The 13,966-nt window shown below is 42.9% G+C and overlaps 1 protein-coding gene across 1 annotated transcript in view; it reads left to right on the plus strand.

Moving 5' to 3' along the window:
• LOC144491587 (ERC protein 2) overlaps positions 1-13,966 on the plus strand; it is a 764,742-nt gene that overhangs the window by 464,379 nt on the left and 286,397 nt on the right. Inside the window, exon 16 of the mRNA XM_078209614.1 lies at positions 11,758-11,918. Coding sequence (XP_078065740.1) covers positions 11,758-11,918 — 161 coding nt within the window. The remainder of the gene's footprint in view (positions 1-11,757; positions 11,919-13,966) is intronic.

Here is a 13,966-nt window from a genome sequence, read left to right on the forward strand (position 1 = left end):
ATCTCATATATGTCCTTTCCATGGCCTCAAAGAATAACTGAAAGTAAACCACTCAAAACCTGATGCAACTCTCTCACTGTGGACAAACTAATGATATGCAAATGTTTGACATTAATTCTCAGCTTTTATCCTCTGTAACCTTTTTTGAAAAATTTAGGATCTCTTATGCATGTTAACAGCCTTTATAGCTTGTAAACTTGACTTTAAATGTTTACCTGAATATCTAACTCTACTTTTTAAAGCGTGCTCAATCAGTGCTCTTATTCTTCAGAAAGCGACCCGTTGGAATTTTTCTGCATTTTTATTTGATATCTGTTCAACCTACTAACCTTTCTTTGCCTTCCTGAAGTTACTTACAATTTTCTTCACAGTCAAATATGCTTGCTATATCTGTGTCCTCTGTATGGTTTGATATTGTGCCCTCTATACCCAAGTTCAGATTGTTTAATTTTGTATATAGAGATGAACAGTGGTCCCAGTACTGAACTAAGGAACACAGCTGTTTTGAATCCATCAGTTTAGAAAAATACCCTTTAACTGTGACTTTTATTTCATCCTTTTAACCAACTTCGTGTTCATACAACATCCATTCCATTTCCTTCATCCTTTGTTTCAGTAAAATGCCACGATCCCTGATTGCCGCCTCCCTTTTTAATATTGATGTTCAACTTATTTACTAATGAACTCGCTGTGAAATGCTTTTGGACATTTGAGGACGTAAAAAAGCTCTACATAAGTGCAAGTTATTTCTTCTAGCCGTCTGCTCAATAGTCAATTTAAATAGCTTGTTTACATTAACTGAGCATGAAGCTTTCACTATTCTAAAGCTCTTACCTTTGTACTCTTCTTTAAACCATGTAACCTCTGTACATTCTGCTAGGTCTCCTGAGTGGCTGACATGGAGTTCTTTTACAGTAATGCATTGACAATCCTGCTAACTTATTGACGTATTTCAGCACTGCCCTCTCCCACCAAGATCTGATTATGATAATAGATTGCCTACATGTGCAGGAGACTTTTCTCAATTTTCCATATCAGAGATTACCAGCATTTTCAGTGGCTGCTGCAAAAATTTTCACCACTTTTGTTGAGCAGAAGGTTACACGCTCCGCTGCTGGATTAATGGCTTCTCACCATCTATACCAGTCAAACAATGCTGCGATCCTGTCGGATCGTTATCATTGGTGATTTTTCTTTTACTGCTAATGAGGTATCTGGAATCGTAGCCAGGGTTTTTGGGATGTAGGGTGTTCCCGTCTCGCCATTTGGATAGTCGGTGGAGAACATAGCCCCGCCAATTCTGCGTGCCCCGCAGTGATTTCACACTCCAATGAGTCTTCATTGGCTGCAGACGGGCCTTCCGTCCGCCTTTGAGAGCTGTTGGCTAACCTGATTGTCTGACAGATCTCTACTCCCTGCAGGGGATAGGACTGGCACTGCAAACAGCCCTTGCAGCCTAGGTCCTAAGATTCCAGGAAAAGGTCGTCACTTTTGGGGGTGGGGAGGGGGTAGTGCTAACCCGGGGGTTGGAGAGTGGGGGATTGAGGTTTTGGGAAGAGGCATGGCATGTGGGGGTGGTGCAAGTGGAGGTCTAGTGGTTGCCGGTTAAAAGAGGGCTTCTAATGGAGGCGACCACCCACCCCTCTTCCCGCTCAATGCCTAAGCCCAATTATTTGGGCCTCAATTGGAGAAAGGGCGGGTGACCTGTCTAAGGCCTCGCCTGCCCACACCAGCGTAAAATTGCTGCGAGGTCTGGTGGGCGGGAGAGAACCCAGCGGGAAGCCTATCTGTGCTATTTCACGCTCACACTTCACCTAAAACACGCCAGCGTAACGTGGGAGCATAAAATTCATGCACATGTTTCAAAATTGTAGATTTCACTAATTTTGTTAAAACTGATGAGCAAACATAAAATGATAAGCAAATGTTTCTATCCATTTATTTTTAAAGATGCAGACAATCTAGCCCATAATTGATTTAATGTTTTGGGAAGAATTAAATGATTAATTGCAATAAAAATTTAGATTTTTTAAAATTACATAGGAACAAAGAGGTCGGGGGCGTTGTGGAACGGGACGGGGGGGGGGGGGGGTGATAGGTGCTGGGATGGGGATGGGCTCAGTACCTCCCAGCATCCCGTAATTCCAGGTGTTGATGATCGTTCCACCTCGGGCTAGAGCTCAGTTGTGCAGCTGTTCCATGCATTCTGGCAGCATGACACAATCATAACCAAAGAGTGTTTAATTTTGCAGTATTTCTTTACGTGCAGAAGGATCCAGATGGCTTTCATTTTTAAAAAAATGTGACAGCTCTAGGGACACCAAAATTCACTGTTTTTAGGCATAAAGTTACTATCTTACCTCGGCATTGTTTCTATCCCAGCAAAGCCATCACCTCTAGTCAGTCTATTATCTTGCATAATTTTAATTCACCCTGATTTACTATGTCGTGTTCTCAGAGAGATGAAAATTGTGCCATTTAATTGAAGCATTTTCTATGGCTCAGCCGTGGTGCACCCCTTAGTTCGGGTCTGCACTTAGTGTTGCTGACATTGTGCAGAGTGATCAGATTGACAGTACTGTATAATTGCATGGTGTAAAATCCAGCTCCTCACTCAGGCACTCACATACTGCCAATTCCCTATGTCTTAAAGAGGGATGTTAAACTAAGTGATTTCACGTAAAGTTGATATTGTTTGTTTAATCCTCGTTTGCAGGAAAAAATAGCTGTGCAAACTATTCTTTTCTCCCATTTTTGCAATCCTGGTAGTTTGCCATAAAAGAAAAATAGAAATCTGCTTGTTACTCAAGACAGCAGGAAAGCCAGGAGGTGGAAGGAACCAAGTTATCTTATTCAAAATGCCATTTGTCTATCCTATAATTGTTAATATCTCTCGTGAACAATTTTCACTTAATATAAGGGCTATGTCAGTACAAGATCAGAAGAATTTGTTTCTCTGTGAGCTTTTCCAGGCAATTCTTTATAATGGGGGTGGGTTGATAATTCCAGTCACACGGTGTTACATAAACAAATGTGCATCACAGAACAGCTTCAGATAATCTCTTTTTACTGACAGGGTTAAAAATGCAGTGTAAATGGGCATTAATGGCTAGCTAAGTTGCAATAAAAGCTCGTAAATTCCTGGAGTAACAGTGCAATGGAATAAAAAATAACTTGGTAAAGACAAACCCGAGACCTTGGTTTTGCATTCTGTGAATGCCGCGTTTGACACTCTGCTTAAAAATATGGGTGTATTTCTTTGGCAATTATATACTTTAATTATTTAAAATATGTATCTGTACCAATGCAAAGTAAGTGCCAGCAGACTGAATGTAGTTTCCTGTGGAAAGATCTTGCCAGCACAAAACTGCTCAAATTCCTCTCCAGTTCTAGAATCTGATTCCAAAAGAGATAAGAATGGAAGTGCCAACACAAATGCAACAGGAAGTCATTTTCTAAGATCCTTAATTGAAGTATTTTTTGGCTATTTTTGCTGAGCTTTAATTGACTTTGGTGTGCTATACGTTGACATTCAGTCTTCAGTAGAAAATGTTTTTGTTCCCCAGACAGTCGTCACTCATCTTACTCAGCATATAAATAATAAAACAAGACCTGGTTTGTTCTGTTCTTCGTCCATATCTCTCATTACTTTGTTAAAAGCAAATTACATGACACATTTGATCAAATCCCACCGGAAAACAACAGGACTTGGTTTTATTTTTACTCAATTACATCACTTACCTCTCCCTTTCCTTCTTTCCCCCACCTCACTATTGCCCAGGCTTTTTGCCCCATGTGTTTCTCAGAGAGAATAAATTTGTAAGCTACGACTGACTTCCCCTCTCTAAGTTTGGGGGGCATAAAATGCCTTCTCTTCCCCAGCTCCATTTGATGGCAGAGCGTCCAGCATTCTTGGCCTCTCCCCCCCCCAAACTCCTTGCTGTTCACCTTTCAAAAGCTTCCTCCTCCCTAATCCTTCTCCTGCTATTTCTTGCATCTGTTTTGTCCTCTGTGAAGCATTTTATGTCACTTACTTTGTTGTCTTAAAGTTACATTGTCCTTCGAGTTAATTGCCTCAAAATTAACTGTTGAAATTCCAGACAAAAATGGCTGCTGAAGTTGTCCTCTACCTAAAAATCTTCATCCTGAAGGTTAGGTAATGTCTGCAGTATGTCGGTTATTTAAATGAATTAACTTGTTAAAAGAAGCTGGGTAGCACATCATCTGTGGCTCTTAAACTGCCTACCACATGTGTGCCGAGGTTTTATTAGCACTGAACTGTACTATTAAGTCTACTTTGTGGAAAAAGTGACATAGTATCATCTAATATTTAGAAATTCCTCTCCTGCCCCTCAGCTGAGAATGCTGAATTAGGACCAGAAGCTGTAGTGGATTATTATCTAAATTTCTAATCCATAGATAAGGAGAGAGGCCCAAGTGTGGGAAAATGGCAAATTCTTGAGCAGTTTTCTTGTGTGAACACCAGTCAGGTGAGTGTTAGCATGCTCTTTGACCACATGCACAATTTTAGTTGAGCCCAATGCACCTTCCAGCATGATCAGATCATGGCAACCAACAGCGGCAAATCTGACTGTTTTGGCCTCTTTATCCCAGGGCAGTAAAGATAATTTTAGTGTCCCAGTTGATATCCAGACTGAGATCAACAGACGCCACACAGAGTGATAATCAGTACCTGGCAGATATACTGAGCAATACTTTAACCCGGTAGGTGACTATTTGAGGAAATTTGTATACTTTAGTCTTAATCCAATGGCCTGGATTTTGCAGTCAGTGGCATGGCCAATAACCTTTGAGAAAGTCACTTAGCAATCTCTGTGGAGTAGACTTCTACTTTCCTGACCTCACTTTGAATCTGGGGCCTCTCCTAATGTCAAGGCGACCTCCAGGTATCCAGCAACAATAACATCATGATGCAGGGTAAGTAGCCAATCATATTGAAGTATTCTCACACGAGGCAAACAATTTTAATTCTGTACAGAACAAAATGAATGATTGGGACGCATGTGGGATTAAGGTAGAAGCTAAAATATTAAACATTTAAAGTAAGACATTTCTTGTAATAGAGAAATTTGACATTCAACAAATATGGAATCACTCTTGAGGGCAGTGAAGCTGTTTAGCAGTAATTATGAACTTAGTTCCCCAGCTTCATAGAATCATAGAATCCCTACAGTGCAGAAAAAGGCCACTCGGCCCATCGAGCCTGCACCGACAACAATCCCACCCAGGCCCTATCCCCGTAACCCCACATGTTTACCCCGCTAATCCATCTAACCTACATATCATGGGACACTCAGGACCAATTTAGCATGGCCAATCTACCTAGCCTGCACATCTTTGGAGTGTGGGAGGACACTGGAGCCCCCGGAGGAAACCCACGCAGGCACGGGGAGAACGTTTCACCTCATTCAATAAGGTGTAAACTTTTCAAGAACTTTTACAGGGAGACTAAGGGAAATTTTCCTGTCCCGTCCGCCCCGGGCGGGACACGGACCAATGCAACGGTCTGTTCACCTCGGGCAGGATTTTCCAGTCTTGGGGCGAGCGTGACTGGAAAATCCGACCCTAAGAGTTCAAGTTCTTACCAGTTCAATGATTTCCGATAGATTACAGTGGGGCGCACCCACTGAGACGCATGGACTAATTGACAGCAAATTCTAGCTGTCCACATTTACCTGCACGTGTGCGGACTCCAGAGGTTGGTGTCAGTTTCAGAGGAGCAATAACAGCAAACACTGACAGTTCTGCTGTCATAACTACCACAAAATCTGGACCAGTATTTTTATAATTGTGTTAAGCATGTGATCTGGTTTCCCACGTCCTGGAGCTAAATTATGCTAGCATGAGTTGATTTGAATCCAATAAAGAATTTTAAACACTCTGTATTATAGGAAACTAATTTTGTTGAACTGCAAACCTGATTTAAGTTAACTGTTTTCTATCCATTGGGTTATACGGTTTTTTTTCTTTGTCTTCAATAATTAGTGCATTCCCTCCTTTGCTTAAAAAAAACCCATCTTTTTGTAATTTAAGAAAATTTATAGAAATAACACACTTTTTAAAGAGTTTTATGATTGTGAAATTTGGGTCAGGAGACAGCATACTAAAGCTGAATGCTCCCCGGGTGGTGCGTGCTATGTGACCAGCCGGTTCCGACGCAGCCTGTGTCATGCTCCATCTTAAGAAAGGCACTGGCATGGACATCCACTGCAAACACCAGAAGCAATGGAACTGGTGTGATTGTGATATCACATAGCCACACCAATTAATAAGACACCCCTTTCTCAAATTGGGACCACGCAGAGTCCAAATTTGACCAAATTTCAACAGCACTCAACAAAGATCAAGCATTCAGTTGCAAGATGGCCTTTCCCTAGCTCTATTTTCAGGGCCTGTCAACATGTTTCAGTTGAGGCACTGTTGACAAAGTTCTGCTGGTGCCGAGTTTGTGGAATCCCCTGCCGTGTGTTTGGAGTTGGTATTTGAATGCTGGTGCTTAGGGGGACAAAGGAGTGTTTGATGTAGATATGGGGGGGTTATGGTGGCACTGCCTCTTGTTCTGCAACATGAACAGGGAATAAAGCTGAGGATACAGAAAGGGGAAAGCTCTGATTTGAAGGAGGAAGGTTCTACACAGAAGGCCTATACACCGAGGGTTTCTCACAAGCGCATCTGGGACCTGCATCTCCCCAGGAGCAGTGTCTGAGGTGACCTGGGTACAACAAGAAGCTAGTCATTGGATTGTCATCTCCTTCAGCTCAACCTGGAGTCTTATGGTAGGATGAGGTGATCGTAAAGGTGACTGTCACCTTTCATCTTTATGATATTGGGAAGCATTGGCAACATTTCACAGTACTCTGTCCATCACAGCATCTGGAGGATTATGAAGACAAGTTGAGGACAGTTCATTGTCTTTTCATTGAGCTGGCACAAGCAGGATGAGGGCGCATGGCTTTGCAAGGATTCCTGATGGTATAGGAAACTGCATGCACCTTCTTCTGCAGGCTCCACACATCAACAGGGTGGGGTTTTGGACCAGAAGGGGCTCCCATTCCATAAATATGTCGTTGATGCGTGACCTTGTCAAGACCGTCATTTGGTGCATGCTGATTACCCTGGCAGCAGCCACAATGCAAGCAGCGTGCACCAATCAGTCCAACCAGCTATCCCCAAGCCCCTAGAGGAACCAGGGAAGAAGGGTAATCCCCTCTGAACAAGACTGATTACCCACTTTTGGCACCTAATCATGCAACCATGCAAGGCCATTAGAGCCAGGAAGCCAATCAGAACATTGTCAAGCAGGCAATCAGCCTTCTCAAACAATGGTTCCATTGCCTTGACTGCTTGGAGGACATTGGAGTACAGTTTTGAAGTTTGTGGTGCTCTGCTGCTTTCCCCAAACGTAGCATCATGAGGGTGCAGTCACTACATCCAAGAATCCAGAGCTACCTTGGGGGTTGGGGATTGGTGGTAGGGAGAATGAAGAGGAGGAGAAGGAGTTAGTGGGGCAGTGGCATCCTGGATCCCTTGTTACTGGAGGAGTTCAGAGAGACTAGATGATCAGGCTTCAGTTTCAATGAAATAACTTTCCCGCTCCCAAGATGGAGACAGTTGCCCACCGTTACATCTACTAAAGACACCCCAACACAACAACCCCTTGTCCACCATCCATCAATAAAAGCCACTCTACATTTTATTCTACGGCACATCCAATTGTACACAAAGAAATTAACTATTCACTCTTGTATGGTCCCTTTATGCCAGTTTTGCAAGCGCTTGTTCTAGTGCTACCCAGTGCTGCAGCATGGCTTGTGGATGACTGCTGGCTTTCAGTGTGATGGGCTAGATGGCTTTGCAGGATGCCCTCAAGTGGTTCTGGATCTTGGTATAACTTTGGACTGCCCCACCATGGGCGGCAGGAGTCTAGGCTGGTTGTCCGAATGCCAACAACAAGGGCACCGGCAGAGGATGGTGATATTGGAACATGAATGTTATTATTCTGAGAGAGGACGCCAGGTGTATGCACCATAATGCCCTTGTCATTCCACTGGCCACACCTCAGCAGGCCTAATAACCTGTTGCAGTACACTTTTGGAACTTGCATATCTCTTTGAGCACTGCAATCCCAGCAGCAATCTGGGTGTGCATGGATCTCATGATCTCTGTTTGAACTGCCACTGCAGCATTGACATTGTGTGGTTTCCACCAGTGCTGCAGTGGAAGCTGTGATAGCAGCTACTGAACAGTCAATCATTGTTGTTTCTGTTAGTGCTGTCATGGAGGTGACCTCCATTTCACACTGAAAAGGATGGCCTCCAAGCTCCTTGCCCATAGCAAGCTAGCTAACAAACTTGCCACCTTGTGCATGCTCATCAGCATTCTCCTGTATGCTGCTCCACCAAGGTCCTCAGTTGAGTCCACTGCAGCAGAACTTATCTTTCGCCTAATTTAAAGTTTATTTTATTAGTCACAAGTAAGGCTTACATTAACACTGCAATGAAGTTACTGTGAAATTCCCCCAGTCGCCACACTCCAGCGCCTGTTCGGGTCAATGCATCTAACCAGCACGTCTTTCAGAATGTGGGAGGAAACTGGAGCACCCGAAGGAAACACACGCAGACACGGGGGAACGTGCAAACTCCACACAGACAGTGACCTAAGCCGGGAATCGAACTTGGGTCCCTGGCGCTGTGAGGCAGCAGGGCTAACCACTGTGCTACCGTGCCGCTGTTGAGTTCGTGCACAAACTATCTTTTCCCCTGCAACAAAAACGGAGAATGCTGGAAAATCTCAGCAGGTCTGACAGTATCTGTGAAGAAAGAATGGAGCCAATGTTTTGTGTCAGGATGACTCTTCGGCAGACCCTTCATTGAGACATTCCAACATTTCCTGCTGGTGTTTCAGATTCCAGCATCTGCAGTGACTGACATTTATATTTTCCCCTGTCCTGGTTGTAGTTCACTTATACCCACAGATGCACAAGATCAGACCACAACTCCATACTTGGCTCTCAACCTCATGCAGTACCAATATCTGAGCTGATGGCTACGTGTCGAATCCGTTGCTGATGCTTCCACATCTCTGGTATTGGGTTGCTCCCTCCCCTCTTCATGGGTCTGTTTTGGCTGGCCATGCAGCAGCCATTGGGTAATTGAAAGTATAAAAGCAGCAAGGGGAGGGTTGAGGCAAGTAAAGGGGCTGGAGGGAAAAGTACAAGATCCATTGTCTCACCATCTATATCGCTGGCTTCATTCCAGTGGGGAGGGAGCTGAGGGGGCATAAGGCAGTAATATACTGTCATCCGCAGTGGTCCCCATGATGCTGGATACTTCCCCAGTCAGCCTCTCTGATTTTCCCTGCAGTTATGGGCCAACTTCTGACCTTCAGGAAAGGTCAGAATGACAATGATTGTGTGGCACTTTGTTTGGGTGATGTGGCTAACATTGTCGAATAGCTGGAGGGTATGTGTGGGTTCACATCAGTGGAAGATGTGGATGAAGTGGAGTTTGTGAATACTAGGCGTGAGTCCTGAACGCTAGTAAATGTTGATGGGGGGGGTGTGGTGCCTTGAGCAGCATGAGAGGCTGATGCTGTGGTGGGTCTGACGGATGTTGTGACAACTGATCTCGACCGTACATATGAGGTCATTAAATTTTTTTCCAGCACTTGTGAGATTAGTGCTTCTCCAGTATAGCACCCCTGAGTAGAGGAACCTGCTCCTTCATCTTCATTTCTCTTCACCTCCAATCTTCAACATTTGTCTTTTTTGCAACCTTTTTCTCCAGCGTGAGTCCCCCTTAAGAGGGACAGACTGCCTTTAAACACTGGAGACCAGTTAAGACACATGCTAGCCTCACACACTCTTAGCTGCCTCCCCCACCAAACATGCTGTACATAAGCCAGACAATTGTTGGCCCCTGTTGTGATCAAAGCACAGATTTTCCAGAGATCTGGGGCCATTTCTGTCCAAACTGCTTGATAGTTACACCAAAATGACGTAAAAGGTGGATAACATCCAAAAACCCAGGCTCCTGTTCATCTTGATATTGTTGGGCCAGTCTGCCAAACAACAGACTAAGAAAGTAAAAACTGCTTGTTCAATGCTTTATCAGCTATTTTTATAAATTGGAGGATAAATTACACGATCTCAAATCGCTTAAATTATGCCAATTTAATTTCCTTCAAAGTGTGCAGCTCGCCAATACTGACTGCATTCTTGTTTTTGGTTAAGTGGGTGAAATTCCCCAGAACAGAGGGTGGGATGCGCATGCTAGAGATGAAAAGTTAATAGAGGTGATACTAAGGGTGTTAAAAAGAAACCTATATAACACACAGTGATGTGTATTTGTTGCCCTTTTGCAAGAGGACATATTATACGTCAGTACTATGTAGATATGGCTTATGTTTGCACAAACATACTTTCTCTTTACATGTTAAGCTATATTTTCAAATCTGCATTATTTTAATGTTACAGGAATCAATAAATGGGTCACCATCAGTGTCAATTGGAAAATTTAGGCTATTTTGCTTTTAATTCCAGATTTTAATTCTACAATGAAGGTTTTGGTGGTGTTATTATACAAAGGCTAATTTCTCCCTCCCTAATCACCACTGGTCTGGAATTCATCCTAGTATGGGCATGGGATGAAAAGCTCGTGGCCCACATGAGGTGTGATCCTCTTCATTCATTAGTTGATTTTTCCATTGATTTGTGGCAAAGTGCAATCTATGATCTAATTAGAGAATTCTCATCTTGAAAGTTTTGAATAGGATTTAATCAATCAATACTAGTTTACCTCAGTCACATTTGAGCAATCAAGTAAGCACATTTCTACGCCACATGGTTTTGACAACAAATACAAGTGACCCGATCTTATTTCATTATTCTAAACAATACTGTGATTACACATTGTGGCCTTAAATGGACACAGCAAACTGCACCTAGTTAGATTTCTCATTAAGTCATATAATTCTCCTTTACTTATAAAGCACCACAACCTCTGGCCCAATATTAGTTATAAAGGAAACTCACCAGCAGTCAATGACCTGTTGCCATTGTCATTGTTTCAATGCTTTTATGAATTTGTAATCTTCTCTATGTGATTAAATGCAGATCAAAGAAAAGAACAAAATAAAGTACGGCACCGGAACAGGTCCTTCAGCCCTCCAAGCCTGTGCCGATCATGATGCCCTAACTAAACTAAAAAAAAACTTCTGCCCTTACTCGGTCCATATCCCTCTGTGGGTGTATCCATGTATCCATCCAGATGCCTATTAAATGTTGCTCACATGTCTGTTTCCACCACCTCCTCTGGCAGCGCTTTCCAGGCACCCACCACTCTCTGCGTGAAAAACTCCCCCTGCACATCTTCTTTAAACTTTCCCCCTCTCACCTTGAACCTGTGCTCCCTTATAATTGACACTTCCACCCTGGGAAAAAGCCTCTGATTATCCACCCTCTCTATGCCTCTCATGATTTTGTAGACCTCTATCAGGAGTCCCCTCAGCCTCCGTCTTTCCAGAGATGAGTTTAAATAAAAGATTAGGTAACTTGAAAATTGTCCTATAACTTCAGTGACCTGCAAACAAGTTGAAGTAGGCTCCACTGTTGTTAGACACTGTCAAAAAATTTTTTAAAATGTCACAGCAGCATTGCTTTTGATGCAGATCACAGCACTATTTCTAGTTGGTGAATTTAAGAGATGATTTGAAGTCTTACTGTGCATCTACTTACAGTTACAAGAGTTGATGGCCACTCTTGAGAAGACCAGAGAAGAACTGGATTCCACCAAGGTCAGGCTGACCACAACACAGCAATCTCTAGCTGAGAGGGAGGCTCACCTTGCTAATCTACGGATAGAACGGAGAAAACAGCTAGAAGAAGTGCTAGAGATGAAGTAAGTACTAATTGAACAATTGTTTGTCTTAATCACCTTAAATTCAAAAGGAGTGAAAGGTTCTTAGAAAATAAGAATAGCTTTACTTTGAGCATAAATGAAATTGACGATAGCTTCTCAGTTGTGATGAGACATTTTTCAGTTTTATTTTGCTAGTAATTCATTGTAACAGCAAAAGCTAGAGATCATGGATATCCTTGTTGCTAAGTTTGAGGCTATCTATTCAGCTGCCTCTGCTATTTCCCTTCTTTCCCCTAGCTCATTGGGTCAAATTTCACCGAACGTTTCTCTCTGCCCTGGTCCTGCATGTGCATCTTTCTCCAATTTCCTCCTGTATCTCCTTGTGTCATCTCTGACCCCCTCTTGTCCACGAGACCCACCTCCTGCTTCCTCAATTCTATTCCCACCAGACCATTGGCCACCCAACTTCCAATCCTGGCACCATGTTGCCTGATATTGTTAATGGTTGCCCCTCCTCGAGTATTGCGCCTCTCCATTTAAAATCTACTGTCATCACCTCCCATCAAAAAAAACACATGACTTGCAAACTACCACCCATCTCCAACTTCTCCCATCTAAAGTCCTTGCACGTTTTGCTGCTTTGAAAATAAGTGGCCATCTTTCCTTGAAATCCAGGTTTGAAATTTTCCTATCAAATGTCTTCCTCTGTCATAGTACTGAAATGGCCTTTATCCAAATCATAAGTAATATCCCATGTGACAGTGACAAAGGTAAAGCATCTTTCCTATTTGTCTCTTTTGACAAGGTTGATCACAATCTCCTCTTCCAACAGCTGTCCTCCAGCTGAATGGGACAGCCCTTGTCTGGTTCCATTCTTATCTCTCTAAGAGTAATCTGCAGTGGTTTCTCTTTCCGTTCTTGCACTGTTACCTTTGTTGACCTATGAATCAATTTTTATCTCCCTTCCTATTTCTCATCTACTTGCTGCTCCTTGGTGACACCATCCAAAAGAAAAGTTTAGCTTTGCATGTTTGTTGGCAACATCCAAACCTATCTTACCACCACCCCTCTTGACCTCTCAACTATCTCCAATTTCTCACATGACCTGTCCAACATCCAGTTCTGGATGAGCAGAAATTTCCTCCAACGAAATAATTGAGAAGACTGAGGCCATTGTCCTTTACTGTCACCTGCTACTGAAACCCTCGCCCGTTCCTTGGTTACTTCTGAACTTGACTACTCCAATGCTCTCCTGGCTGGCCCTTCAATTTGCATAAATATCCAGAGCTCTGCCCCCAACTCTCACCAATTCTCATTCACCCATCACCACCGTTGTGACTGACCTACATTGTCTAACAATCTGGCAATGTCTCCATTTTAAACTGCTCAACCTTGTTTTCAAACCCTTTCATGGTATTGCCCCTTCCAACCTCTAAACTCCTCCATCCCTATAACCCTCTGAGGTCATCTATAGTCCCTTCCACGTCCACCATTGGTGTCTGTTTTTACCTACTTCAAATTCCCTGCCTTAACCTGTCCTCCTTTATTTCCACGACCTATACTTTAAACTTACCTCTTTGATCAAGCTTTTGCTCATCTATGTAGTGTTGCCTTATGTGTATCGGTATCAAATTTTGTTTGGTTAACACGCCTGTGATGTGTCTTGGGATGTTTTACTGCATCAGTGCTGTAATATAACTGAATGATGTTTTTTCGATTAGATGAGTATTTACGTTGGTTGAAGTGCTGTCATTGTTATATACAATATAGTGTTGGTATTGTTAATGTTGCTTTTAATGGAACTGTGACATGCACAGCCCTATAAAACAGCATATTCATACTTCACAAAGTGAGAGAGTCGGTTGCTGGTGGATTTGGTTCAACATGGCTGTTTAAAAAGCAAAATGCTGCTGATGCTGGAATCTGAAACAAAAACAGAAAATGCTGCAAAATCTCAGCAGGTATGACAGCACTGTGGAGAGAGAATAGACCCAATGTTTCAAGTCTGGATGAGCCTTTTCAGAGCTGCTCTGATGAAGGATTATCCAGCCTCGAAACATTGGTTCTATTCTCTTCCACAGGTGCTG

Source organism: Mustelus asterias, chromosome 3 (assembly GCF_964213995.1).
Source record: "Mustelus asterias chromosome 3, sMusAst1.hap1.1, whole genome shotgun sequence".
Classification (NCBI taxonomy): domain Eukaryota; kingdom Metazoa; phylum Chordata; class Chondrichthyes; order Carcharhiniformes; family Triakidae; genus Mustelus; species Mustelus asterias.